General features: G+C 55.8%; 2 protein-coding genes across 2 annotated transcripts in view; one reads left to right on the top strand and one right to left on the bottom strand.

Moving 5' to 3' along the window:
• Nucleotides 1-6,928, top strand: part of EPHA10 (EPH receptor A10) — a 43,834-nt gene extending 36,906 nt beyond the window's left edge. The window contains exons 14-17 of the mRNA XM_054802134.1: nucleotides 357-506; nucleotides 702-895; nucleotides 1,002-1,166; nucleotides 1,722-6,928. Coding sequence (XP_054658109.1) covers nucleotides 357-506; nucleotides 702-895; nucleotides 1,002-1,166; nucleotides 1,722-1,836 — 624 coding nt within the window. The 3' untranslated portion in view covers nucleotides 1,837-6,928. The remainder of the gene's footprint in view (nucleotides 1-356; nucleotides 507-701; nucleotides 896-1,001; nucleotides 1,167-1,721) is intronic.
• Nucleotides 1-27,701, bottom strand: part of UTP11 (UTP11 small subunit processome component) — a 261,807-nt gene that overhangs the window by 179,411 nt on the left and 54,695 nt on the right. The window lies entirely within an intron of this gene.

The raw sequence follows: 27,701 nt of genomic DNA, 5'->3' as shown, positions 1-27,701 counted from the left end.
TTGCTAATTACAGGAGAGCAAGCCAGGGTGGAGGGACTATGTGTTTGCGCAGCTCTGAAACACTTTTCATTAAATATTAATGTATAAAATGCCATCAGCTCTTCCCAGAGACATTCTGCTCTCCCATTAATATTTCAGGACTCACTCACACGTAGCATAGAGTTACATGGCCATTTTAAAATAAATGGAGGCAAAAGTTTTCTCTTAGTACTAACCCTGCACGTGGCATGCGGGCTTGCTTGGTGTCCGCCCTGTGATGACAGGCAGGGCGCGTTGAACAGCTGCCCAGGCGTCAAACGTGCATCAGCTACATCCCGCTGTGCGAACACATCACTTCTCCCCTTCTGTCTGTCCAGCGTGGGAAGAGCCTGGTGCTGTGGTCAGCCCCCGAAGCCATCCAGTATCACCACTTCAGTCCAGCCAGCGACGTGTGGAGCTTCGGCATCGTCATGTGGGAAGTCATGTCCTACGGCGAGAGACCCTACTGGGACATGTCCAACCAGGACGTGAGTCCCCGGCCGCCATGCGGTAGATGACGGCGTTGCCATTGCTAATGGTGTGCAGGTGGCTCTGCGGTGCACAGAGGAGCTGCTGCCGCTCCCCAGGCGGGGTGTGAGGAGGGAGGTTTGCCCCGGGGGTTTGCCTGCAATCTACACCACAGCACCTGACCCTGTCCCCTCTGCCCTCTTCTGCCGCTGCAGGTGATGAAGGCCGTGGAGGACGGGTTCCGCCTGCCCGCCCCGGCAAACTGCCAGCCACCCCTCCACCAGCTCATGCTTGACTGCTGGCAGAAGGACCGCAGCCAGAGACCCAAGTTCTCGCACATCCACAACATCCTGAGCAAGATGGTGCAGAGCCCCGAGCCCCCGAAGTGCCCCAGCTCCACGTGCACCAGGTGACCGCCCTCTTGCTTTGCTGCCCGTCGTTCGGCTTTGCCTGCTGGTTCCCACCTCAGCTGTGCTGTGCCCTGCTCTCTCCTCACTGCCCCGTTTTGTTGGCAGGTCCCACAGCACGTCCATCCCCCTCACCGAGCGTACCTTCTCAGCCTTCCCATCTTTCAGCTCTGTGGGCGAGTGGCTGGAGGCGATAGAAATGGGGAGGTACAAAGACAACTTCACCGCTGCAGGCTACTGCTACCTGGAATCGGTGGCCAGGATGACAGCCCAGTAAGTGAACTGGTTTCCTGGCTATAATCTCTTGTTTTTTATATATATATATAACCTGGGTGCAGTGTGAGTGAGCTCTGCTTTGCAGTTACAGTCAGGCGTCACTAAACAAGAGGATAGATCTTACAAAATGTGTCTGTAAGAGCTCGCTGGCGTGGGTTGGGCTGCGTCTGTTGTGCATCTCAGTTGCTGGTTTTTGAAGCTGAGATTTAAACCTGTAGTTTCTGACAAGAGTGGTGTTGCCTGTCCCTTCCAGAAAGCAGAGTCAAATCTAATGCAATTAACTGATAAGCTGTTATGCAGGCAGCACAGGGTGGCAGCGCCGGGAGCCGTCTCACGCCCGGCGTGCTGCAGGCTCCTGTTACCCCTGGATTCCTGGTCAGGGTCCGTATTGCTTTGGCTGGACAACAGGTTGGGGATTTCTTCCTCTGGCAGGAGGTCTGCAGTAGCCTGATAGTCCGAGACCTGCGCTGCCCTTGCCTGGGAGCAGTCGGTGTCAGGGCACTTCACCGTTCGGGCTTGTTTTTCACGGCTGATGCGGGGCTCATTTTGCAGAGATGTCCTCAGCCTGGGGATCACACTGGTGGAGCACCAGAAGACCATCCTGAGCGGGATCCAGACTCTCCGGGCCCAGGTGATCCAGATGCATGGCCGAGGCGTGCAGGTGTGAAGCAGCCCCTGCAGAGGTGCAGAGCACTGACCCGGCGCTCCCGGGGAGGAGACAGCCAGCCGGCCCCACACCAGACCAAATCTGTGAAACCTCCTGGTTTCAGGTGGGATGTAGGAATCGCTGGGCTGCTGCCAAACAGGTCATTCCACGTGGCAAGAGAGCAGGGCTTCCCGTCCTCTGTGCCGGGGGAGCCAAAGATTCCTGGGATGTGTGCGGCGCACCTAGGTGGACGTGGCTCTCCCTAGCACTGTTTTGTAAGATGAGTCAAACTGTAATGATACCATTTCATATGGTAATTAGGTTAACAGGGTGGATCGACATTTGTGCACTGTCTTAATCCAGAGCTGACAGCATTTTCGTATCTAGCATACTACTGGTGAAATCCATGGGTATTTTTTATACAAGCTGACATGTTCTAGCAACCCCACAAGGAGCTTTTATTGCTTTTATTTTTAGAGACCGGAGCACAGCTCACACCCAGTGCTCAACTTCTGGAAGGTGACTTTCCCCATCTGCTATGCTGAAGGAAACTCTTTCCCAGCCGCGTCCCTTCCACTCCAAGAGTTACTTCACTGAGTCTTGACACCACAGTTGGTGAACAAAAACAAATATTCTCCACTAAAGTGCAGAGCAAATGGTGCTGAACATTTCTAAGGCTCTCTTGACAAGACAATTTCAGGGGAAGAAATTAAAAGCTTTGATGAAGAGCGCCATAGCCAAGAGAGGGCAGGCAGTGGAGCCCTTGGGCTGCCCCGCTGATGCTCTCAGCCTTCACTGCCTTTTGTGCAGGTCTTGATCCCTCATTTTACTGCTGGAGCTCAGCAGTGGGGTGGGAACTTACAGACCAGAGCAGCAGCAGGCAGCAAACTGCTGCCCACACGCAGACTGAGCCCGCAGGCAGAGACCTGCCTCCCGTGCAGGACTGATGCTAAAGCATCTGTTGCTCCTTTAGCCTCGCTCCCCTGCTTCATGCCTTGCAGTTTTGCGGGCAGAGCATCCCGCATCTCGCCTTCGCTGGCTTTGTGGGCAGCTGCCATGGGCTCTGACCGCTGTCCCTAGGCTGTGGAGCAAAGCAGGCAGAGCGTGGCTGCACGCCCACAGCCGTGGGCTGACACCAGAGCCCGGGGTCTCCCTGCTGTCAGCTGAGCTGGAGCGTCCCGCTCAGAAGTGTCTGCTCTGCCTCAGAGCAGTAGATGGATGAGTGCTCTTCCCTCTCTAGGTCTGGAAGTTTTTGCGGGGGAAAAGGTTTTATAAACAGTATTAATTCAGCCCACAGCAGCAAAAAGGAACCTCCCAGTTCATCCAGAAATGGGATGAAATACTGGGAATCGGTTTGGAGTCAGAGAGACAGCGGACATGGCTGTGCTTTGGGTGGATGTTTCCCATGTCTGCTCTGGCAGCGTCCCCCTGGCCACTGGAAGGGCCACCTCAGCTTCCCCTCCTCCGGCAGCCTGGCCGCTGCAGGGAAGGGAAGGGCTGCTGGAGTGTCCTGCTCTGCCGTGCCAGGGCATCGGTTTTCCACCGCAGGTTAATGGCTGGGCAGCGGTCCATGCCCAAGCGCTGCTGTGCCAGCATGCCCCACAGCACCCACAGCCTCTGCAGTGGGGCGCACCCCGGGTCTGGGTGTTCGAGGAGTCTGCAGGGGCTGTACCGAAGGGGCTGCGCACCCCAGCCAGATTCTGGGGCTTGGGCAAAGCGAACTGTTGCATCCGTGGGATCCCTGAAATCCTGCCGTGCAATCCAGGCAAACCAGGGCACATCAGCACTTTATTTTGTTGCAGATGGTAGCGCAGCACTGCCTGCCTTGCAGGCTGGCAGTTCCCACTGATGCAGGCACGATCCCTGACAGAAGACATAAATAGCATCTGCTTAATAATACAAGTTTCTTTGAAGTTAGTTAATTAAATGGGTCTTTGCAGCCTTGTTCGGAGTTTTGTAGATCTTTTATTATCATCTGTAAGTATTGCAAGTGAATTATTAATGATGAAAGGCAAAGATTTACAAAGGGAATGAATGCTGTGGGAGATGTTCATAATGCGGCTAGAAATCTGTTCGAGTCAGATCCTCCTATTAGCCTGCCCCGAGGGGATGAGACTCTAAATGACGATTGAGCAAAGGGCCCTAAGGCAGCCTCTCGCGCGGCCAGCACGGCACCGTCCCTGCCTGGGTGTCTTCCTTCTCTCCCAGTCGCACGGCCAAGCAGAGTGGCATGACCGTAGGTGCTGGTGGCTGTCCTGGGCCTGCCGGCCTTCACAGAACACGTTACCGTCAGGATCCAGCTTCTGCTTAGGAAAGCCTCAGTCACGGTGGTTTCCTTTTCACCGGCCCTCGGGCTCTTCTGGCTTGGCCGCGTGGCCAGGCTGGGTCCAGGGGTGCTCAAGACTGACAAGATTTCAGTTTTTTCAGATTGTTTAGCTTGATTGCATCAGAGATCAGAACTCTCTGCTTGAACTTCACCAACCAGTGGTCTCAAGAAGGTGCCAGCTAATGTTGGTTTATCAATTTCCTGCCTTGTGCCGGCCTTCCCAGGCAGTGCCGTGGTGAGCACCACACAATCGCAGCCGCTCTCGGGTCCCACAGCCCCGGCAGGTTTTGAGCTCCTGGTAGCGAACACGAAGGGGAGCGTGAGCCAGCACAGACCAGCCCGTGCAGAGCTCGAGACAGCAACCCTCGCGCGGTGGGGCCGGGAGCTGCCGTCGGGCTGCAGGCACAGACAGAGCGGCCCCGGCATCGTGCCTGCCAGCGGGCAAATGCTGGGCAGGCTCCGGGGAGTTTGCTTCTCGCTGGGGTGAACAAGCTCTCTCCTTCCTGCCACCTTTGCAGCAACATTGCCCAATGTCACTTGGTTAGTTTTTTATGGAAATAATTTGTCTTTATGTTTGGCCCTTGTCCGGTCTGGTCGGTCACTCACCATCCTGCAGTTTCACATCCAAAAGAGTAATAATGGTGAACCGAAACCTTCATTTGGTAGAAATGCCAGATCCCAGGGATCAAGTGCAATTTGTACACTCTTTATGTTTACATTTTATCTATAGAGAATGTATAATATAGTTCTCTAGGCAGGGAGTTGAACCAACTTGATTCCAGATCCTCTCCCCCATCTCCCTGCTCTTGTCCTGTCCGGTGGGATTTCCAGCAGCCTCCTGCGTCCAGATGCAGGGAGCTGCGCTGGGAGGTCGCTGCCGGAGGGGCTGGCTCCAGGTTGGGGCGGCTGCTTTCAAGGAGGTCTGGGGAAATGCAGGGCTTGGTGACAGAGTGCTTCAGAGTCTGGGAATCGGACCTGGCCGTGAGCAGGCAGCAACGCATTCCTCTTGAACCCCCCCGGAACAGACCCTATCTCCAAAGTTACGGATGTGAGGAGGGGCCCACGGCTGCTCTCGGAGCTGCCGGGATCTGCTCCTCAGTCCCTCTGAACGTTGCCTAGCTGGAGAGAGAAACCTCAGCACAGCTTATCCGGAGTCACGGCAGTTTCTCCTGGGCTGCAGTGACCAGTGGCTTGCTGGGAGCCGCGGGTCCCTGGGGAAGCTGCCCTGGCCGTGCGGGCAGGGTGCCTGCCCTCCCCCAGCAGCTGAGCTCTGCACGGGGCTGGCAGCCCCGCAGCCTCCTTGGTCCTTTGCGTCTGTAATCCTGTGATGCTCGCTCTGTGCCGGGTACTCCAAGTAAAAATGAGAACATCTTTCAATCATTTCTGTAGTGTTTCCCCCACTGAATTAGGTTGCCGTACTACATTCTGGAGGACAATGAGAATTGAAGGTGTAATTTCTTTGAGTCTCTCTAGCTGTTCCCAAAGAAACTTAGTGTTTAATTACTTTTCTGACTTACTCTGGTGAGGGACTCGGATGTGTTTCAGAAAGCTGCTTCTTTTAGACAGTACGGTTCTGTGACCGGGACCGTGCTCTAACTCAGAAGCAAGAAGTATTTGCTTTCCTGGCCTCTCCTTCAAGAAAGGAAAGAAAAAGCATATAATGGAAGTATGCTTTCCAGCCCAGCTTGTTGCAACAATAAACTCTTAATTGAGCTCCTCATCTACACTGAAGATAATAAAATGAGCAGATTAAGCTATAGATTGTTATGATTTTAAAATTAACTCGCATCTTCTCAGCACCTCTCTTTGGGGAAGTATTCAATGCCTTATAATTAAATTAATTAGCAACACTGTTTTGAAGCTGCTTGACCAAGGGAAATGTCTCAAAATGACTTCAGTCTCTTTGCCCATCCAGCCTCTGACACGGTGCAAGGCTCCTTCCCCCTCCCTTGGCTGTGGGGAAGCCCTGATCACATCGGTGCTAATAAGGGCTCAGGACTGGCCGAGCACTCTCACTTTCTCTGCAGCAGCGTTAGCCTTAATTGGCTTGTTCAGAGAAGAAAAAAAGAACAAGTGTTTTGTAATCTGCGGGCTTTGCTGGAGCTAATAACAACAGTTACAGAGGATTAGATTTTAGATGTTCAGGCAGAGCGGAGGCCAGTTATGAGCTGGAGGAGCAGAGCAAGCGTGTGTGTCTAAGCTCGTGTGCGGACAGGTCTGTCGACCCTTCTTGCACAAAGGGGAAGCACCTGGAAAGCAGCCCCCCCTCCCTCGGCAGGACGCTGTTTCCATCCGGTGTCCTCTGGCAGAGCAGCGCGGCGGCTGTGCCTGCAGCAGCCCAAGGCCGGGTGCTTTGGGGAGCACCGACACGGACCCGGCGTCCAGCCTCGTGCCGTCGGTGTTTGGGAGGCTGGGCAGCGCGCTTCGCTGCCCTGATACGGCAGCAGGAAAGCTGCTGTTCCTGGGCTTGGCTCTATATTCCTCGTGGGAACGTCTGCCCTGGGCGTTCCTCTCGGCTGGCGAGGAAAGGCACAGCGCTGCTCAGCACCCTGCAACACCCCCTCGCGTGAAACCAGAACTGGGATCAAGTTGGTTCATCTCCAGATGCTTTTTGATATTCATTAACCACGTGTTATATACTGTAAATACATACTTGAGAAGTCAATATATATTTTTATAAGCTTGAAACAAATGTAATATAATATCATAAGGGACACCGTGTACATTTCATGTTTGAACTATAGTCAGACATCTCAAGGGAATCACAGGTGGTTTGGAATAGTTAATAATAATAATAAATGGTAATAAAGATCTATTGACATTTTTGTTAATTTTGTATTTATTGGACTATGTTGGAAGATTGCAATAATGAGATATCTAAATACCTAAGTAAAACCAACCACTAATTCTGCCCTGGCTTGTCTGTGTGGGTCATTTCAGGTGTCCTGATGAGAAGTACCGCTTTAGCAAGGGTGGCAGGCGTCAGGTAAGGAATAGTTTTAGTAGCGGCAAGGTGTGAAATGATGTGTCGTTTTATTAAATAGCACGTGTGCTAAGATGAGAGAGCCCTTGCTCCTGCTGCAGAGATGGCAGCAACAGTGGAACTCAGGAGGGAGGTTTCTTGCTATTGACACTTTGTTGGGGAAAAAAAACCTCCCTAACTAGTGCAGCGTGTGTGTTTTGTGGACAGAAGGGTCTGTCGGGCAGGCAGGAATCCCTGCCGTCACCCTGAGGACCAGATAACCTTGGAAGCGCTCACAGTGTGGAGCTGTCAATACAAGAGCAATTGTCAGCCTGATATACGTGTTGCTGTGTAAGTGTGGGGATGCTGCTGAGCAGAGGGAAAACACCGCAGACTTACTGTGCGCAAGGCATGTAATTAATTGTTTAATTGAGTAAATGAAAGCAGTGTATGGCCAGCATGTTAAATGCAAACACTGCATTATAATAATATTTTGAATTAATTTGATGTGACTCTTTCACTAGTTCGCATTTCTTCTCTTTTTCTTAGGCTGTTTAATGCCAAAGAAATGTACAAAAGCTTTGTTTCGGTATGCTGACAACGGTGACAGCTGCTAGGAAAAAGGAACTGAATGGGTGCTTAAAATGGGTGAAGTCTATTTGCCTTCTGTCGATCAATTAATTCAGCCAGCCTTTCCTAGGAGCCTGGCCAGGGCTATATTGGCACTATAAAGAAATAATTAGAGCTCTGAAGCGGGGTTATGAATAGTGGATTGCGAGTCACAGCCAAGCAGATGTATTTTTTGCCCAGAGGTATCTGCACTCGTGCCTCCTGTGGTCCGCGGGTGATGGATTTACCGCTCCTGTGACCTTCCTGGCACGGTCTCGGCTGGGGGCCGTGGGACACATTGCCCCCCAAGACTGCAATGGGGGGCTGGGGACTCCTGTGCTGCCAGAGGGCTGGTTACCCCCAGCACAGGCAACATGGGGGTGCAGTGGAGGACATGGGTGATGCTGGGGGCGATGGGGGTCTCCAGCTGCAGACATTGCCCTCCCTCGGGGCAGGCAGGAGTGAAGGCAAAGGCACCGTGTGTTCGTCCCTGCGGTGCTCCCGTGGTGCGTGGGCAGGGGCGGCTCCCCCAGGGAAGGTGCCAGGCGAAGGCTGCGGCGTGCCACGTAAATTGAGCCATTAATAATTGAGATCGTGTCCTACGGAAACACGTCTGCCGTGGGCTGCGTGCGGTGGCTCGCAGATGTAGCCGAGAAATCATTAGCAGCTGCCTCCCTCTGCACCGGGAAGGGTCAGCGTGAAAGGTGGTCGGGGCTAGCACTGGCCACGGCTCCATGCCATGGCTCCATGGCCACGGCCGCCTGCATGGGAGCCAGCAGCTCTGGGCCACCTCCCAGGTCTAAGCCTTGGTCCCGGCTTTCGGAGTCAGGAGCCCTTCTCCCTTCTGCCCTGGCAGGTTTGAGCTCAGCTCACTTGATGCCTTGTGTGACGAGTGACACAAAATGTAAATAAGGAAGATAATTGCCCAGAAATGAGTTGTTACACACCTGAATAATGAGCTGGCATTAATTAATGGCACAAAAGGTCTCCTTCTCCTCTGCACACCCGGGGAGCAGAGTTCCCCAGCTGTCCCACCGCAGATCCACACTGGAGCAGTTCACTGCATTGCCTGCCATGGAGGCAGATTTTCTGTCTTACTGGGTCAAGCTGCTGCTCTCAGCAGTGTCAGCCTCTCCCTGCCCTGTTTGAGGTGGAAGCTTTGTCTTTATAACTTACTGCTCGCGTTTTACGACTGCCCTGTTGCGATGATGGATTGCATGGGCTGACATTGAGGCTCCTTCTCCCCCCACCCTCTGCCGATGGAGCTGACCGGACTGCGAATATTTTGTGCACAACAGCCCAGAGAAAGCGTCTCTCCATCTATTTCTCCTTCCCTGATCCAGAGGTTTGAGGGGAAAAATGACAGCATGGTCTGCAACTGTGCATGTGTCTTGTATATCCAGCAATGGACTTACCAGCTTCTGACACATGCAGTGTCCCTGAGGAAGAAAACCAGCTCTGGAAAATGTCTGGAAAATCACAGCAACCAGCATGGCTATCACACCGTGCATGGCCAGCCCACAGCTGAGCAGTGCCGCTGCCAGCCCCGTGCCCCTGCACCCCCAGCCCAGACCCGCACCCCCAGCCCGGACCCGCACCCCCGGCTCTGCCCACACTGGTGTAGAGCGCGCTGTGGTGGAGGACGTTGCTCTCTGGTGACAAAGCGGGGGGGATCAATAAGCTGTTATGGCTGAGACACAGTAAAACGCGAGATGCAGCAGCGATCGGTCACGGAAGGGCTCAGCCCTTGGCAGGTGCTGCCTCATATGGGGGGATTTTTAAAATAAAGTATTTATTGCATGGCGCTCATGTGAGCAGCTGCCGCAGCGTCCGGCCAGCCCCGCCGGCAGGTCTGTGTCTCGAGGAGAGCAAAGGAAGAGCCGGGTCTCCTCCTCGTGCCGCTCGCTCCCACTTACGGCCTCAGATGTGAAATACATCGCCTGCCCCGTTCCTCTTTTGGACATTTCCTGCAGAGAGGCTGCGTGGCCTCGTCTGCTGTGACGACTCACGAGGCCGGGATGAACCACTGCTCCTGTGACAGCGGCGTGGTGGGGTCAGACAAGCCCGGCCTCGCTGGCGCGTGTCCCCCATCCTCCCCGTGCCGCCTCTGGGACGAGTGTGGGCAGGAGGAGAGCGATGCCCAGGGAATATTAAAAAGAGCCTGGCTCTGGAGGAAGAGCAACGTTTAAATATGAACGACTGCTAATTATCAGGAAGAGCCGGTGCCATCTATCATCATAATCAGCAATCTGTCAGTTCAAGTGTCACCGGGACAGATGCATCTGTCCTCCTCGTATTAATCTCCCACCATCTCGGTGCGCGAGAGAAGCTGCACACGCTGGGGCACGGCCAAAACCTGGCAGCTCCTCCTGCCCGCCCCCCCCCCACCCCAGCACCCACCTTCCCACCAGGACTCCACTGTGACAACCGGGTCACCGGTGCCGTCGGTGCCGTCGGTGCCGCGCGCTGCCCGCCTTGGCTGGGACAAGGCAGGTGCCTGTGCGCTGTGCTGCGCGGGGGCACGGAGGGACGGCCATCCCGCAGGCACGGCCGTGTGGCAGCAGCAGCAGAGCTGCCCTGCTGAGACCCGGCGTCCTGCAGAGCAAGGGACAAGGCGTCCCCCTCACGCACTTTCGGAGCGGTGCCTTGGTGTGCTTAATGGCTCTGCTCACTAACCGTCAGCACAAGCCGGGGCTCAGAGGAAAGCTAAAAACCCACACGGGGCTCGTCAGCCTTTTCCTTAGCAAAATGACTGATGAGCACGTGAAGCGTCGCTGCGGGCGATGCGCAGGTGGAGCGATATCCCGGGAAGTGCAGCCGGCTGTCAGCTCCGGAGGGAGCGCCGGGGTATGAGTCGGGAAAAACAGAGGCTGCACGGCCGAGGGGAGCGCATCCCGCAGCTCTCAGGCTTTCCTTGAGAAGAATCTGTGTGTCACCGCTGGCTGGGCAGCGGGCAGCAGAGCCGGGTCCCCCTGCGCCTGCCTGCGTCCTGCAGCACTTCCAGCTCTCGCGCTCTCTTTTGCTGATCGCAAAAGCTGAAAATGCACTGAAGGTAATGTATTAACTTGGTGGTCACTGAAGGCGTGGTAAGCTAGTTTGAGAGAGAGAGAGTCGCTGGGGATGTGTTCAGCTGCTCAGGACCTTGTGTCAGCTCTGGCCGTCCTCCTCGCTTTGGCCCAACACCATCCACTAAAACCACTTCTAATTAAAGCAGAGGCTGCAGGCTCAGTTTCAGCCACCCAGCACACAGATGAGGCTGCAGGGACCTGCTCCTTCTGCCCCCCCAGCCCTTCCTGGGGCCAGACGCAGCCCCCGTCCAGCTGTGCCACCGGTCGCGCTGGCAGGGACAGCGGTGCCAGCGCCGGGCTCCTCCGGCTGGAGCAGCTGCGGAGCTCTGCCTTGGCTGAGCCGGCCATGGAGCGTGGACTGGCCGAGGGGCGCCTGGGCTGCGGCAAGTGATGGGGTTTGTAGCACGTCCCGGTTCAGGCGGCCTTGGCACAGGGTTGGGTGGCCCTGGCGCAGGGCTGGGTGGCCTTGGCGCAGGGTTGGGTGGCCTTGGTGCAGGGTTGGGTGGCCCTGGCGCAGGTTTGGGTGCCCGCCAGCAGCACCCGCCGGCAGATAACCTTCGCTGCCTTTGCGCTTACCATTGCCTGCTGACAACAGAGCCATCTGCCCAGCAGCGAGAGACGCCTGGAAGGCACAGGAGCAGTTTAATTACACAATTATAAATGTCTTTGGCCTTTTTATCTTGCCGAGGCTGACAAGCACCTTCAGCATCAGACAAAGAGAAGCCGTTATCGCTCCGTGCAGCGGCTGCCTTCCTGGGCAGCAGCCACAGCTGAAGGGGCACAAACAAAAGAAAGGGGACCGGTGTTGAGTCAGCGGGTCTGGATCAGTCCCTGAGCGATGCCACTTGGCCACATCTCGGGGAGCTTGAGCCGGCCCTTTTCCCACCTTGCTTTTGCTGCATTCCGACAACCTGCCACGTCCGGAGCCCCGAGAGCAGGAGCCCCCGGGCTGACAGGGGCTGTGCCCCCCCCCCGCCCCCAACCCTTTCAGCTGTTTGGAAGCAAACCACAGCCACGATGGGGCCGGAGCTGCTGGCTGGGACGTGTCCTTACCCAGCTGCTTGCTGCAAGCTGGTGGCAGGTCTCTGGTGGCAAAGGGGGAAGAAGGGGGACGGGAAGTTGTTCAGAGAGTTTCTGCTCTTTCTGTTACAATGAGTTGTTCTCTCCAGGCACCTGCCCCCTCGCCCCATTTTTTTTAGGATGGCATCTGACTTAGAGGATGTAGGTAATTAAAAGGCCATTTTAATGAGTCCTGGTTTATTAGCAGACCAGACTTTCAGGACTCAGTCGTGCCAGGAGGAGCGTTGTACAACTGTTCACGACGATCACGGCAAACGGGCACTTTTGAACCGAGCTGGTGGGCTGCTAGAGCAGGCGAGCGGCCTTGGCACCTCTCAGGAGGAGCAGATGTCCTTGGTGCTCAGCACGGTGGAGCAGGCCGAGTGACCAGCTGGCATCCTCAGACCTCACAGGGCACCGCGACCGCTGCCGGTGCCAGCACGTCCTCTCCCCGCCGCAGCGGCAGCCCCTGGAGACTCCCGTGCCCAGCCGGGCACCCTGAGCTGCAAAAACCAGCGAGCCAGGCTGGAGCGATGCAGAGGTTGCGTGCACGGGTCTGTATTGCACCTAATAAAACTTTCATTAGATGAGAGAAACTCCATGAAGCGCTGGGAATCGGCAATAGCTGAGCAAACGCGTTCATTAGAGACACAGCCACATCAGGTTCGGGGCTGCTGCCGAACAAGGATGTTCATTAAGTCACACTTTACAAATGGGCGATGAAATATTTACCCACAAACATTTAGCACAGATGAGCAGCGGGGCGGCGTCAGCTCCTGCGGCAGCGGGGTCGGGGATGTGCTCCTGCCTGCTCTGCCGCGCACGCAGCCCCGAGAGCAGCCGCGAGGTGTTTTTGGAGGGGCAGGCGGCAGGGGCACCCCCCAGGCAGGGGCATCGCAGGCTGGGCACCTCCTCGGGTGCTGCGACGAACCCCCCCCCAGACACCTGCAAACGCGTGGAGAGCTGGTCTCGCTCTCTGCACAGCGCGATGGGAGCACAGCTCGCTGCTTTATGTAGTCATAAACATCTCCATTAACTCGCACAGTATTTAAATTCCATAATGGAGCTGAAATAAAGCAGCAGCATCTGATCCCTGCTGGAGCCCTAGATCATCTGTTACAAAGAGGCACTTTGGGGAAACCTGGCGCGTTTGAATAAGAACTTCGAACTGGGCAATTCAGGTTTTTCTTGCAAATCCCTTCTCTTTAATGAAGCCCGTTCTTGCTGACACTTTCCCAGGGGAACACTGTGTCTCTGTTAGCTGGATACAAGAGAGTGCTCAGGTGTGATGGGGCAGCCGTGGGGCACCGTGGGGGCTTTTGCACTTGCTGACAAAAGAGGCGAAGGTCTGGATGGGCCCTCAAGGGCCAAACGAGCACCAGAGGAGGGACATCACAAAACCAGCCCACCGCAGCGGTGCAGGGCAAGGTGTTGGTGTGCGTCCGTCCCGCTGCGCCCTCCTCACGCCTGTGGCGGGTGAGCTGGCCTCGTCACAGCGGGGTGGGCAGAGGCAGCGGGGACACCCCAGAAGACCACAGACCTGGATCGGGTCTTCTGCTTTTTAAAGAAAAAGTGTGAAGCCAGGAGGAGTCAGGGCAGAGACAGGCACGGAGCACAGCAGCACAGGTCCTGCTGCAGCCTGTGTTTGTTAGCAGTGAATAAAACACACTGCGATGTTTAGGTAGCTCAGATTAATTCATTCCCTGCAACGAGCCGCGTCCCCTCATGCCACAAGGCAGTTATCTCACACCGATCCCTTCTGCAGCTCATTTTGGGCTGTGCCTCTCCCCATCCTGCTCAGGTGCCGTCTTTGTGCAGATCACGAGAATGTCGGCGGTCAGTCTGATCCCAAGGACCCCGTCTCAATGCAGCTGAGGAACCAAAAGCCGTTGGCCTGATCCTCGTGCCAGCCCCCAACCTCAGCGCAATCGTTGCGCCTGATGGACGGACGGACCGTGTAGGGAAGCTGGTACCCGGCGCATCCCTGCCGCTGCCGCTGCCGCGGCCACCCGGGGGCTGTCTGGCCACAGCTCTGGGGCTGGGGAGCTCTGGCAGCCCCCGCTCGCTCCTAAAGATCCCAGGGACCAGAGCACAGCGGAGCATCGTGCTCCCGGTGTCCCGAGCACGGAGGCGGCGGGGCAATCTCTCCAGGCAGCCATAGGGATGGCCCTCAGCCATGGGGGTTTTACGCTGTTAAATATTTTTAAGTGAATTCTATTAAACGCCAGGAAACTAGGAGATTAATAGGGCAATGAAAATGCTTTTTGTGAGATTTAGGTGCTCTGGGGTGATGGCAATCGGTGTGCTGGATAAATAGCGGTTTGTGACTGTAAATACAAACTCGCAGGGTAAGTGCTATGTAAATTGGCAATGCCGTACGTCCCTGGGGAAAAACAGGCTCAGGCACCCAGACTGCGTTCACTATGGCTGTTTCTGGGTAAAGTTAGATTAAGTGAAGATAAAATGCAGCTTTGCAGGAGAAGCAGAATTCATTGCACAGTTCATGTGAGGAAGAGCAACAGATTCATTCCCTTGCCACCAAGAATCCTGAAGAAACTATTTTCTCCTTGTGCTGTCTGTACATACACACACATGCGCACGTGTGCGTGTGTGACCCAAGGGTTTTTCACGCGTCGGTCACGTTGCACGCTGTCACACTCCTGCTGCGAGGTGGATGCTCCTGCACAGCCAGCCTCCAGCCCGGCCAGTGGGTCAGGCTCACACATTTCCTCGCAAGGCGCCTCCCTGCGCGTTTGCTTGCCCCCACCCCAAAAAAGGGTCTCGTCTCTTAGTGAAGATGCTGCCAAATCCTTGCTGGCTGAAGATTAAACCCATGGCACCAAACCCTGATTTAGCAGCCCCCCTCCAAACGCCAGCCAAGTTCCCAGCGTGTTGGAGTCCGGCAGCGGTCCAGGGGTGCGGGGTGCCCAGCCGGGAGCTGAGCCAGCAGGATGCATGACGGAGGCGCCCGGCTTGGTCATCTCACAGATGTGCCCGAATCCTTTCCATCTAAAGCACCGGCAATGGAAGTACTTGTGTTAGTGGGGCAGCTGGTTGTGCTGAGCTCGGCGGAAAGATGCTTGCCATCAGCTCTGCAGCGTCTTTGATTTCCTAATCGTGATTAAGCGCATAGTAGGGTCTGCAGCGCCTGCAGCCGGGACAGGTCCTGGTTTCCACTTAAATTATTTTATAAGGAAGATCTGTTATGACCGTAACATTTGTCCACAAAAGCGTACGAGTTTTCCTGAGTCTGTTAAAATTATTGTTAGCAGAGTATTGTCTCGCCTAATAAGAGCAGGGTGGCTCTCAGAAGCCGGCGCGCTGTCTCACAGCACAAAGCGGAGCAATATATAAATCTCTGCTTTGACTTGCGGGAAAATGCAATGTGTCAGGTATCACATCACACTGCATCAAAATGTGATGTGGCATAATGAATCAAACTTCCAAAAATAAAACTTTCTTCTTGAAATAAACTTGTCACCGTCAATTTAAACCCTTGCCAAAGAATCGTGATTTGATGCGAGTTACTTTTGCCGGCAATTTACACAAGTGGGTGGTTTTAATTACTGTTTATAACACGGGTAAGAGTCTAAAGAGAGAGACGAAGGCGTCTCTATCCAAATACGTGTTAGCTGTACAACAGAAAACCCACGTCCCTAATGTCACTCTGATATAGCAGAGCTTGAGAGGGAGAGAGTGAAACACAATCCACTTTGAGCAATCAAGGAAAAGGACCGTTTCCTCCATTCCCACCTACCAAACACCCACGGAGGCGACAGCGGCTGCCGCTGTGGGGAGGCTCCATCCAAGCTATGGGGAGCAACCCACCTGTGGGCAGGGTCTGCATCTCACCTGGGTGAGCTGGGACAGGATTTTTTTATTTTATCAGAAGTATATTCACGGAGAAGTGCAGAGAGGCTCAGCGATGCGCTGCCGTTCCCGCAGGGCGCTCCACGGAAAAACCATCGGGCAGGCGAGGGAACGGTCCTGACACCCGCGGCTCGTGCGGGGAAGGGGTACGCTGATGTAGGGCTGCAGCGGCTCTGTGCTGGCTTTCAAACCAGCATCAAGAGATGAAAAAAGATAGTGAGATGTATGGGCTCAGATCAAAATTTCATCAGACTTCCCATGTCAGCGAGGAGCTGGGAATCAAGGGAAATCTGTCAGAGAGAGTCTGAGAACCTAAAATACAAGACACAGCAAGGAGCCATGGTTATTGATGGTGAAATCTCTGAAATTTGGCTCCGATGCATCAATGTCAACCTGCACTGAAAGATTCTGTGTGTTCCTCTGATTTAGTCTTTAAGGAAGAAAGAACTGATCAAAATTCAGCAGCCAGAGGTATTTTAAGTGGTTATTTAGAGACAAAAACTTACATTATTCTGCAAGAAGGGATCCTGTCTTGTGAACAGACTGTGAGATAGATTCCAGTCTCCCAGCCTCGGGAAAGGTGTTTGGGAAAAGCCCGGCTCTGTCGGCAGTGCTGATTAACACGGGCACTAATCACCATGGCTCCCTCATCCGTACCTGCAGCTCTGGGGACCGAGGTGGTGCCGCTCTCCTGGACCAGTTTGCTGCCAAACCAGAACTCTTGCCGTGATGCAGCAGGGCTGGGATCGGCCACTGCCCGGGTGACCACCCCTGGGTACGTCCTCGCACCAGCTCACGGCCGGTGGGTCCCGCCGAGTCACCCAGCCCGGCTGTGGGTTTGCCGGCGGGACCCCCCGCGCCTGAGCCCCGGTGGGCGTTGGAGCAGCTGAGCCCCCAGCCAGCCCCAGCCCCGGACCCGACTCCTGGCCTCCGACCGAGGCAAACGGACCTCGAGCAAAGCTGCAACGAGTTGGTAACGCCCAGCGCGCCGGCTGTGCACCCTGCCTGTCCTTGCCCCTGCCCTCACCCAGACCCATCCCCAACCTGTCCTCGACCTGCCCCAGACCCATCCCTGACCCGTTCCCAACCTGTCCTTGACCTGTCCCAGACCCATCCCAGACCCATCCCCAACCTGTCCCAGACCCATCCCTGACCCGTTCCCAACCTGTCCTTGACCTGTCCCAGACCCATCCCCGACCTGCCCTAGATCCATCCCTGACCCATTCCCAACCTGTCCCAGACCCATCCCCAACCTGTCCTTGACCTGTCCTTGACCTGTCCCCGACCCGTCCCAGCCTCCGCCGGGATGTGAAATGCAGGTGACAAAGGATGAAGGTGGCAGTTGTCAAGGGCTGGGGGGGGAGCAGTGGTGGCTTGGACTCTGTTATTGATTTGAGGAACGTTTCAAACAGATCATTTATTTTCATTAGACTTCTGCCGACATCTTCATATCAGTGTCCCCTACGTAGGTCGACATCTGTCCTCAGGAATGCTTTAATTGCATTTTCTTCACTTTACGCAGCTCTTAGCTAATGCATTCTGGCTTCATTAGATTAGACACCTATTGTCCTGAGGATGTTGTCATGTTTTCAAATGGCTTCAATCAGCACCTCCCAGGCACGGCTATTTCGGGAGATAATAAAACCGAAACCTCATTCAGGCTGGGTGAGTAATGGAGGTGCATTTCCCACCCCCATCCAGCCTGGCTTTAAATTTGACTCGCTGACATCCCCCTGGATGCTGGCAGAACACAATTAAGCCTCTTGTCTTGCAGGCATTGTCCGCGTGGTTACACACTGCTCGGGAGGAAGAGCTCTGCAACAGGAACTGGGTTTCTAATGATCTTGTCATCGTGAACAGCACAGAGAGATTAAATGAAAGAGCAGGGGAACAGTAAAGATCAAAACTCAGATTTCCAGATGTCCAGAGCATGGCAGGCTTGCGGTGCTCCGTCTCCTCGGACCCAACCCGGCGCAGCAGCGCGGGGTTCACGTACGTGTGCACGTGCCCTCTTAATGAAAGAGAAAAGCAGCCAGCGGGACAGAACCAGAGCCCACCCGTCACCAGCAGCGCCGGGGGTTTCTTTCCTTGGCAGCTCCAGCAAAGGCCGTTCTTAGACCTTGTTCTGCAGAAGCTCCTTCCCATCAGGGGAGCCCCGGGATCCATCACCAGCACGCACAGCGGCTCGTGTCCCCGCTGCAGGACGGTCACGGACTCAGACGATGAACCGAGGTAGAAGGGACTGGCCGGACCCCGGGCTGGGGGGCAGAGACGCACAGGGACCGCACGAGCACTGGCACTGCGGGATCGGCTCAGCACGTGGGTCCCCGGCACACGGGTCCCCGGACAAGGGCTCACCTTCCCCGGCTGCTCTCCTCCGGCAGCAGGATTGCCCCAGCCCTGTCTTCTTATCACGAGCTACCACAATATCCGCATTTATCCTTTTCACCCCACAGGCAGTATTTTGACTTCTGGAATTCATCTTACCTACCAGGGGACTCTAAATATATCCCAGACAATTTCCTCTCCTCATTTTTAATAATCTCTTTCAGCCTTAAATTAGTTTTTGAAAATATGTATTGGGATGATAGGCTTTTTATCACAGCTGATAGACAATATTCATCACACCCGTGTCCTAATCCTCACAACACATGCACATTCATTACAGTAGCCCTGCATCAATTTTAACAGCACTTAATTCATTACAACTCCATTACAGCCTGTGCATGCTCCCCACAACAACTTTACCGGCAATTTGTCACCCGGGTCCCCGCGGGTGGCTCCGGTCCCCACCCCGCGGAGCCGCGGCCGCTCCTCGAGCTGTGGGACGGGATGGAACAGCCCCGCGCAGAGCGGGTGCAGGATGCCGCCCTGTCCCCCGCACACGAGCGGGGCTCGCTCCGGAAACCTCGGGGAGGTGACAGGTGGAAGAGCAGCAGTGTAACATCCCTTTTCCTGCCCGGGAGCCCTTCTCCGCTCGCTGGGCTGTGAGCACAGGGGGTGGCCGCAGCCCCCATGGGCACGGCGAGGCCGGGGCGATGCGCTGGGGCTGTGCAGGTGCGTCCTCCCGTCCCCGAGCCCCGGTGAGACCGAACCGGGAGCGATGGAGACAGCCCCGTGCAGGAGACCGATGGTGCCTCTCTGTGCCTCAGCTCGGACAGGGACCCCGGGTCCCGGGGGGATGAACCTGCTGGCAGAGCTCATTGCAGCAGCAGCTCCTCTAGAACAACGACTCCGGCAAAATCCCAGTTTTGCAAGAAACCTCTCTGTAAGCAGAGACCTAAACAGCAGGGTAGATGAGGAGTCACGATGCCCACTTTGGGCCAGAGTCAAGAGCGAGAAGGGGAAGCGACATGATCTGGAGACTGGTGACAAAGAGGAAAATCAGCAAAGCCTGAGCAGCTCGGCAAGTTGCGTTACAACGAGTGTCGCAGAGATGGTGAAGCTGCAACATCTGTCGTGTCCCGGGAGCGCAGAGTTGTCTACGCAGCAAAAAATAAATCTTGTCGGGCTAGCTGTGCGAGACCAAGGACACGGCGACATGCCGCGTCTCATTCTGCGCCGTGCCCCTGTCATTAGTCTGCGCGTAGAAGAGTAAGCGCGGGATTTACACTCCTCAGCCCACGTGCCGGGAGGTTTATGGCACTGTAAAATGGCTGGGCTCTGAACAAACACAGCCGAGCAATTCTGCACGGCCCTGTGGCTTCCAAAGCTGCTTTACAATTCCCCTTCGCTGTGACGGATTCCCTTTCAGTGCACTGGCTGATTATTGCTGCGATGGTGACAGGTCCCTCTTGCGTGGGGCACGGCGGTGCCGGGGCTCCCACCCCGCGCAGGGGCGATGGGACGAGGAGCAGGGTCCCTCACGCTCCCCCTTTCGCCGTGGGCAGCAGGACTGGGAGCGCTCTCTGCCACTCTCGCTGTCAGGAATTAGCCCAGAATTGATTAGACCCACTCTGCCAGGAGAGGAAATACCTGGCAACGCTGCTGATACCACACGTGCGGCCAGGGGAGAGCTGCCATTGACCGCCGCGGAGGAAGATTCACCAGGAGCCTTTGGAGCCAACAGACAATCATGACTGCAGCAAATAATTTCAGCCTCCAAACAGGACGAGTGTATTGTTGGCGCGGGGAGATCTTGAGAAGCGGGAGAAGCAACGCAGCGGCTCCGTATTTAAAATAGTATTTCTGCTTCTAACCAAAGGTAGATTGTTGTTCATAAGGACAATGATAGACGCAAAGAGCAGGAATGGTCTGACTGCAGCGTCGGGGTTTAGCCAGAAAAAGGAGTGAGAAGGCAATGCCGGGTCATGAGCAGGTGTAGATAGAGAAGGAAAGCTTAGCACAGCCCTTCCTTGCAGCCCGCAAGCCCCTGCCTGGATCAATTAGTTAATGAGTCCTCAGCCCATCCTGGTCACGGCCCTGCCTGCACGGTGCTGCCAAACCCCTGCCTGCCAGCCCCAGACTGGGGGAGCACATCCCTTGGCTGCGGGGTGCGTTTTTGGAGCTGCCGGGTCCCACCGGTGCCGCTCTCGCCTGGCAGCGCTGGCACAGCCGCAGCCCCCGTCCCGGCGCATCCCCTCCCGACCACCCACGCCGGTGGACGCTTCGGGCTCCCCGAGGTGCACCCGTCCCGCATCCCGGCCCCTTCGGCCTCGCAGAGGGGCTGGCTGCCCTTGGCTGGGTCGCTCACGGGCAGCGGGGCAGGAGCAGGATCCGGGGTCTCCAGCGGAGGTGTTAACAGCTTCGTTAGGACTGGAAGTGTCTGGGGTGTTCCAGCATCATTAGCTGGTAGGGGGTGACGCGTGCAGGAGGTGTCTGCAGAGATGCTCTGCTCGGGGCGCGAGGGACCACCGTGAGCACCTAGCCTCTGACAATGCTTGTGCTGTGCTGCCTCCGCACTCCTGCCTGCTGCTGCCTGCTGCTGCCTGCTGCCGGGGCTCACAGCACCCTTCCAGGGGTTCCAGCACTCTGCACGGACAAACTTCCTACAGCAAACTGGAGGTGAGGCAGGGAGTGTTGTGGGGAGCAGATGGCAAGCGCCAGATGGGTAACGTGTCTGAGGAGGGAGATGTTATTACGTGGAGTGAGCCATAGGATCCAACGACTCCGCTCCCAACAATTGGTAATTAACGTAGGCTATTAGCATCAAACTTTGTCTCCAAAGTTTCCTCCCTCTTCCCTTTGCCATCAGGCCTCCTCATTTCTAGGTGAGCTGGATATTTGATGAGAAAATGAACCTGAATTCTTTCGCAGCAAGATGCCTGGTTCTTCAAAAAGGCAAAAAAACACCAGAGGGGTTATCTGCCAAAAATAACGGGATTGCTGTCGGTCGGCACTGTCCCAAAGGGAAAGGGAAATTGGTTCTCTCTTGCAAGGGCTTTTATTTATAGTGAGCGGGTGGAGCCTTGTCGCTGCTTTGTCTTGTGCTGGCACAGGCTTGGGACACGTCCTTCGAGGGGACGCCCGCCGGCAGCACCCTGGGTGCTCCTCACTTCTGCAGACGTGAGCTGGTGCCTCCTTGGCGCAGAGCGATGGTGGCCCCGTCCCTGCCGCGGGCTGGGACCCCCGGTCGAACCTGCCCCGTGGCAGCTTTCCTTGGTGCTCAGAAGGAACGTCTCCAGCCGCGGGTCTCCTCCTGCCTCGGGCCACTGCTGGCTCCTCTGCCAGGCTGCCATTTCAGTGCACAATGGGATGTTACGCCGATGTCAGAGGGGTCCCCAGCAGCCCCCGCTGCCCAGCGCGGGGCTCAGGCATCCGCTGAAGGGGCACTGGCACGGGAACTATTTGGGTGCTTACGTCCGAACTAGCTGGGCATTCACATATAAACCAATTGGGCACTCGCGCATAAATTGATGTGGTGGTCATGTGTGAGTGCTGCGGACCTTGTGAGTTGTGCTCAGCACCACCCATCTTTCCTTCCGTTGTCTGCGCTGCCTTGGAGGGCTGAGCCACGAGGGAGGGGACGTGATGCGCTCCCGTCGTCCTGGAGGTTTACGTTCTCTCACGGCTCTGCCGCAATATAACGCACAGAAAGGCTTTGCTGCTGCCCCGGTCCCTTGGGATGCCTCCGATGCCCGGCAGCTCCGGCACAGTCCCTGAGCAGCTCTGCTCCCTGCGTGCCTGCACGGTGTGCTCAGCGCTACAGGGGTGACTTCGCTCTGCACCGTTTGCTGTGAAGTGCGAAGCGATTGCGGTTCAGATCTCTGCCCCTTTCTGTCTGGCGGGATAACAGCACCTTCTTTTTTATCTGCGGGAGCTGCCGGGAGCTGGCAGGACTCGGAGCCGGCAGCTCTTGGCAAGTGGTTTCTTTGTCCAGCGGGTTCCTATGGAGCTGCATCTCCCATCATCTTTGTGTGCAATAATTGCGCAACAGAAAGAGAAAATGGGAGCGTTTGTGAGCGTGCACGAGCCGAGGGCTCAGCACTGCCCTGGCCAAGCTTCCCTCCAGACAGAAGGCATTTTCAATTGCACTTTCCATCTGGCATTGATTACTGTCCAATTTCTTGTACCTTCATTTGCAGTCAGCAGAGGCGGGTGACTGACATTGAGGGAGAACAACTCCTCAGATCCCATCAATCAAGTGCCATCAGGATCCAGCTTCCCAGGCTCCCGGGCCACAAGGTCACCCGGGGTGGGAATCCAGCTTTCCCTCTGAAGCAGAGCCCTCCTCGTGCCCCTCTCCCACCGCCCCCCGGCTCTGCCCCCCGGCAGGCAGGGAGGAGCCCGATCCGCAACCTGCCATTACTCACTGTCCCCCCCATCCCGCCTCTGGACTCTCACACCATTTCAGGGATAAGCAGGAAGAAAATTCACAACTTTTTTATCCAGGAAATTGTGAGACAAGACACAGGAACGTCCGAGGGTGCCAGCCGCAGAGCTTTGCCCCAGGGCACCGTGTTCAGACCCCCACTGCCCACAGGTGCATCAGCCGGTGGGGGTCCCCTCTCCTCGTGCAGGGGGCCAGGCGGGCACACACATCCCCGGTGTCCCCCCACAAGGGCCAGGGTGCCGGTGGGGTCGGCAAAAGCCGTCAGCCCTGCGCAGGGCAGGGAGCCGTGCAGCGAGCACGCCAGGGATGATGCCGGCCCGGCACCGAGCGGGGAATGGGAACCTTTCCCGTGGGCTGCTGGTGCTCGGCCGTTCCTTAGGGAAAGCCAGGCAGTTAAAGGAAAGGGCTGCTCTGCTCCGAGGGTCCGTGCTGACTCGGCCTCTCGGCGGAGGGCTTTCCACCGCTGCAGCTGAAGAGGGAGGACAGCCGGATCTGACGCCTCTGCTGCGAGGTATGACCTCAGCCCACTGCTGGTTTAGCTGGGATTTAAAGTCTGACTGTTCCCTGCTGCATGAATTTCTCTGTCGTGGGGGTACACCGAGCTCCCGTGCCTCCCGGGCAGCCAGGAGCAGGAGCTCAGGGTCTGTCCAGCTCCAGCTGCTGAGCTTCACCCACCTCGCTCCTCCAGAGAAACCCACCTTTCCCGATGACAGCCCTTCCCGCAAAGCGAGGGTCTGCTCAAAGCCCCGGCACCTGGGAAACGTGAACCCAGCCGGTGATCCGGATCCGGCTTTTGCAGTTCGTGTGGATGAGCCAAAGCCACCCGGCAGCGGGGAGAGGCACAAACAGGGTCGCCCAAGCCAGCTCCTCCCTCCTCGTTTGCACGCTCAGGGTGGCTGAACTGAGGGAGATAGGCCTCCATCGCTAACGTATGCTGCAGCAAGGGAAAGAAATCCACTTACTGCTCACAGAAGGTATCATTTGCAGATGCTCATCACACCAAATTACTCTGCAATTAGCGTTCTTCACGAAGGTGAACTGAGGCCCTTTGCCGAAAGGAAGGTTTGGAAAGAGCGCAGCACTCTTTCCTAAAGGAAACCAAAGAAACAACCCTGAGCTGGGTTTAATTGCCGTAACGGCCAACGCACAGCTGGGCAGACAGGCTCTGCTGTCCCCCTCGCCAGGAGCCGCCCACGCCGTGGGGACCAGCCCTGGCTCCACGGGGCGAGGGCAGGGTGGTGGGCGCGAGAGGCACCGAGGTCTGGCGATGCCCGGGGGGGGACGGGCGAAAGGACAGACACCCACCAGCCTGCGCTGCCCGCTCGCCCGCGGCACCTGCCGAGCCAGCGGCAGGTCTCGGGTCTCTGCCTGCCCGCTCTGCGGCACGCTCCTGCCTCTCGCCCTTCCACCAGCGTTTGCTGCCTGTCCTCCCCCCACGAGCAGTGCTTAGAGGTGGGCTGGATCTCCTTAAACCCAGCGACCCTCTCGGCTGCTGAGGTCCTCCCAGGAGCTCCCTGCCTGCCCTTCCTGTCTCAGCCCTGGAGCAGCGCTGCCAGATGCTGCCTGTAATCTGCAAAGTTGGCCAGGAGAAGCTGCAATTAGTCCTCAACCCCCCGATGCTATTTTTATGAGTGATCCAGGACAAGGATAAATAAATTGTCCTCTTCCACTGGCTTTGTACCTCAACAGGAAGGATGGACGGTCACTTGTGTCCCCCCCCCCAGCCCCAGATTTGGGGGCTGTAGCCGGGTCCCAGCATTGCTTGAGGCTCTGGAGCTCGTGCCCAGGGAGGAGGTTGCAACCGCGTCTGAGATCTTACTAACATTTCCAGTTACTACCTCACAGCAAATGAATAATTTCAAATTGTGTATGAAACGTGGCAGTTTCCCTGCTCAGTGTAGCCCCGAACTGTGCAAAATCAGCAGGGTTTGTGCTTTATAAGGAAGATTGACCCATAACTAGTAAATATTGATTTTTCCCGTGAAAGCTGCTCTCAGCCAGTTGCTGCAGGGCTGCGCAACACCAGCAGAAGAGAAGACCACAGACGCTGTTAGAGCATGGGATTGCAAGAGCACATTTACTCGTCATGCAAACAACCACGGCTGCAGTTCGAGGTGCTCTCTGGGGGAGCACTTCGGCAGCGATGGCTGCTGCTTGAGGGTGCCGGGAGCTTTCCTTTCCGAAACACCTCGCAGCCTCCTGTTCCCCCAAATATCCTCTTCCGCAGAGGTGCACAAGCGTAACTGCACCCGTAGTGACCCGATGAGCACGCTGCGGCCGCGTTCCTCGCTGGGACCGCAGGCAGGGGCAGCCCAAGCCCAGCAGCATCCTTCCCCGGGAGCGGGTGTCAGGCACGGGGCAGAGAGAATTTCTCCCTTCCCTTTGCCCTCTCCCACGGTAACTTCTGGCCCCCGAGGGGCGTTTGCCGGTTCCTTGGGAGGCAGAGGGCCTGGGGTGGGGTGAGGGGCTGCGCTAGGGCCACGGGCGCTGCCCTGGCCACGGTCAGGCTTAGGGATGGGAACCGAATTTGAGGACAGGACTTTCCTATTAACTGTCTCACCCTTATTAAGGGAAATTAGATTAACTACATTGTAGCAGGCAATAAATCTTTCCCTGGAGAGACAGGGAGGGTGCCTGGGATTTTGGTTGCGTATGATGTTAAAATTAGCGATTCTGTCTAATCCCATTTTTCAGTGTAATAATGCTTCTGGGTGAGAGGAGCGTAAAGCTCTGTGGCTTATGGGCACTAATTTTCTGAGATAAATTTTGTCCCCGCTCTTATCAGAGCCAGGGATGAAATTGCTCTGAAGTCCATGCCCTGTAAGCTCCGTTTCCCACTGCTGTATTTTAAGAGGACATTTATGCTTTCCCCAGCTCCGATGTGACAGCCAAGCAGCGGCACCCTGCAATTCCACAGCGAGGTCCAGCCACATCAGTTTTTATATTATCTTGCTGTAAATGAGAGTCACTGGACAATATGGATCTGATTTGCAGCACAGCTGTGAGAGAAATCCTGCCTTTAAGAAAGCCACCATCTATGAATAAATTGGATATACTTATTTTGGTCTCCTGACAGGCTCAAACTTTCAGCTGTGAGGCTGTGAAAGCCAAGACCCAGCCTGTCTCGTGGGCCCCTCTCATGGAAGGAAATATTTCATTTACACCTCAGGAAAGGGCTCACCTCGCCGGAGGGCTCTCTCACCCTGCGGGGACGGCACCGCGGCCGGAGGGAGCTGGACCCACAGCTCCCCTGCCAGAGGGCTGGAGCCCTCCTGGCAGGCGAGACCCTCGGATCCAGGCAGCGAAGGCTGGTGCTGCCGCCGGGAGGGCAAAACCCTCCTCGTTTTGGTGTTTGGCTGCTGGCGGGACCCGGAGGGAATGGGCTGTGACAAACACCATCCTCCTCACAGCCATTTTGGGTAACAGCGGTGGGCCAGAGGACAGCAGGTACTGCAGAGCAGCTTCCCGGGAACTCATCTGTATCGTCAACAAATTTCCTACCCAGAAGCTAAGCTACAGCCCATCCGGCTCCTTATACAACTTCCCAGAGGCTGAATCTTGCCAACCGACGTACCCCTCCCTGCTAAGCCATCAGGTACTTGCCGAGAGACCCCCCGTCCTGCCTCTGAGCGGACACGCAGGCGGGAAGGCAAGCAGGTACCGCAACGGGGCTCTTCCCCCCCCGCACACCGCCAGGATTCACCCGAAATCCCGCAGCACTATCGTTAGAGGAACACAAGCTGCAGCTCAACCCATGGCAAACAAGCGGTTGATTTGTTTCCTGGAATCCCGTCAGAGTGACGCGCGATACGGGGTCAGCTGGAAGGCTGCGAGGTCCCGCGAGGAACACCGCGTTATGGCAGACAGTGACGGGCAGAGCCCGGCTGTCCGAAGCAGTGCGGACATCGTTAAACACTGCACAGCACGGCTTCCCTGCGGCGAGACGCCAGCCTGGAAAACCCACCACCACCCGTGTCTTCTAATTAATAGATTTTACCTAATGGAGTGCCTAGCTGTTAAACAATGTCAGTCAGGTTAACTAAATGTTAAATCTTTCTCAGTTAGCAGAAAACTAACCAAACAAAAAACCACCCACCACAAACCCCCACTGAAAAAAAAGCCCACAAAGAAAGGAGGAAAAAGAAGCAAAGTTAAAGAAGCTCAAGCAGCGTTGGCAGGCTGGGCGCCAGCTGATGAAGGGTAATTCAAGCCTTGTAACTCAGCCCTTAGAGCTTTCATTCCATCAGCAATCACAGAGGGAGAGGTTTGAGGAACCACGGGAGGCAGCCGCAGAGCTGAATCCCTGTGCTCACTCTCTTTCCACAGGCAGACTCCGCACAGAGACCACTTACCTGTGTGACGGGAGTCCCACACCGCGCCAAGGAACACCACCGGCTGGGCCTCCTCATCGCCGTGTCGCAATCTGCCAACGGCCATCAGCATCGCTGCCCACGGCTCCAACCGGCGCGTTCCCCTTCGGCAGAAGCGGGGCGAAGAGCAAGGCGAGGAACCAGCTGGCCACGTCTTGCCATTTGTGGACCAGGCAGGACCACAGCTGGCAGCAGACCTGGGATCCATGGGCACATGTCCCTGATGGAATTTTTTCTTTTTTGCCTCATTAAAACTGTACATTGCTCAGCTGTGAGCTGCTGGAAGGAAGATTCAAGTTAGATCAGAGGCAGTGTAAGGTCCCAGCTGCAATCGGGTGGCATGGAAACACACGCTGGGATGGGAGTGGAGGCAGCACCCATCCCCACCAAGAAAAGGCCGCTCTGATTCACCAAAATGTGGGAACTCATACTGAAAAGTCAATTTGTCCTATTGAGTAATTAAGTAATGTCTTTTTTTGAAAACACCTTTTTCTTGTTATTTCTCTGACCCCCGAGACTTATGTGTGTGCCAGTTTTTCAAAATAACTCACAAATTCCACAAATGGATGAATTTTTGGTGTGCAGAGTATCTTTACCGGTAGCTGCAGGTGCTGTAGTTGAACATAGAATTTGGAGATGCAGCCTGTTCAGCTAAACTCAAAATGGCAGGGCTTTCCAGACACCCATTTCACCTTTGAATTTGCAATTCTCCCAATCACCTATTTAGATAAGAGAAATCATTTATGAACTCCTCTGTGCCTCGTTCAGTGATGCTAAGGAATTGTTCCCCTTGTTATGCCTTTGGCTGGCCCAGGAAACATGGATTTTGGTGAAATTACACAGGTCAGCT

The sequence above is a fragment of the Grus americana genome, chromosome 23 (genome assembly GCF_028858705.1).
Source record: "Grus americana isolate bGruAme1 chromosome 23, bGruAme1.mat, whole genome shotgun sequence".
Taxonomy (NCBI): Eukaryota; Metazoa; Chordata; class Aves; order Gruiformes; family Gruidae; genus Grus; species Grus americana.
This window is presented reverse-complemented; position numbering and strand designations above follow the sequence as displayed.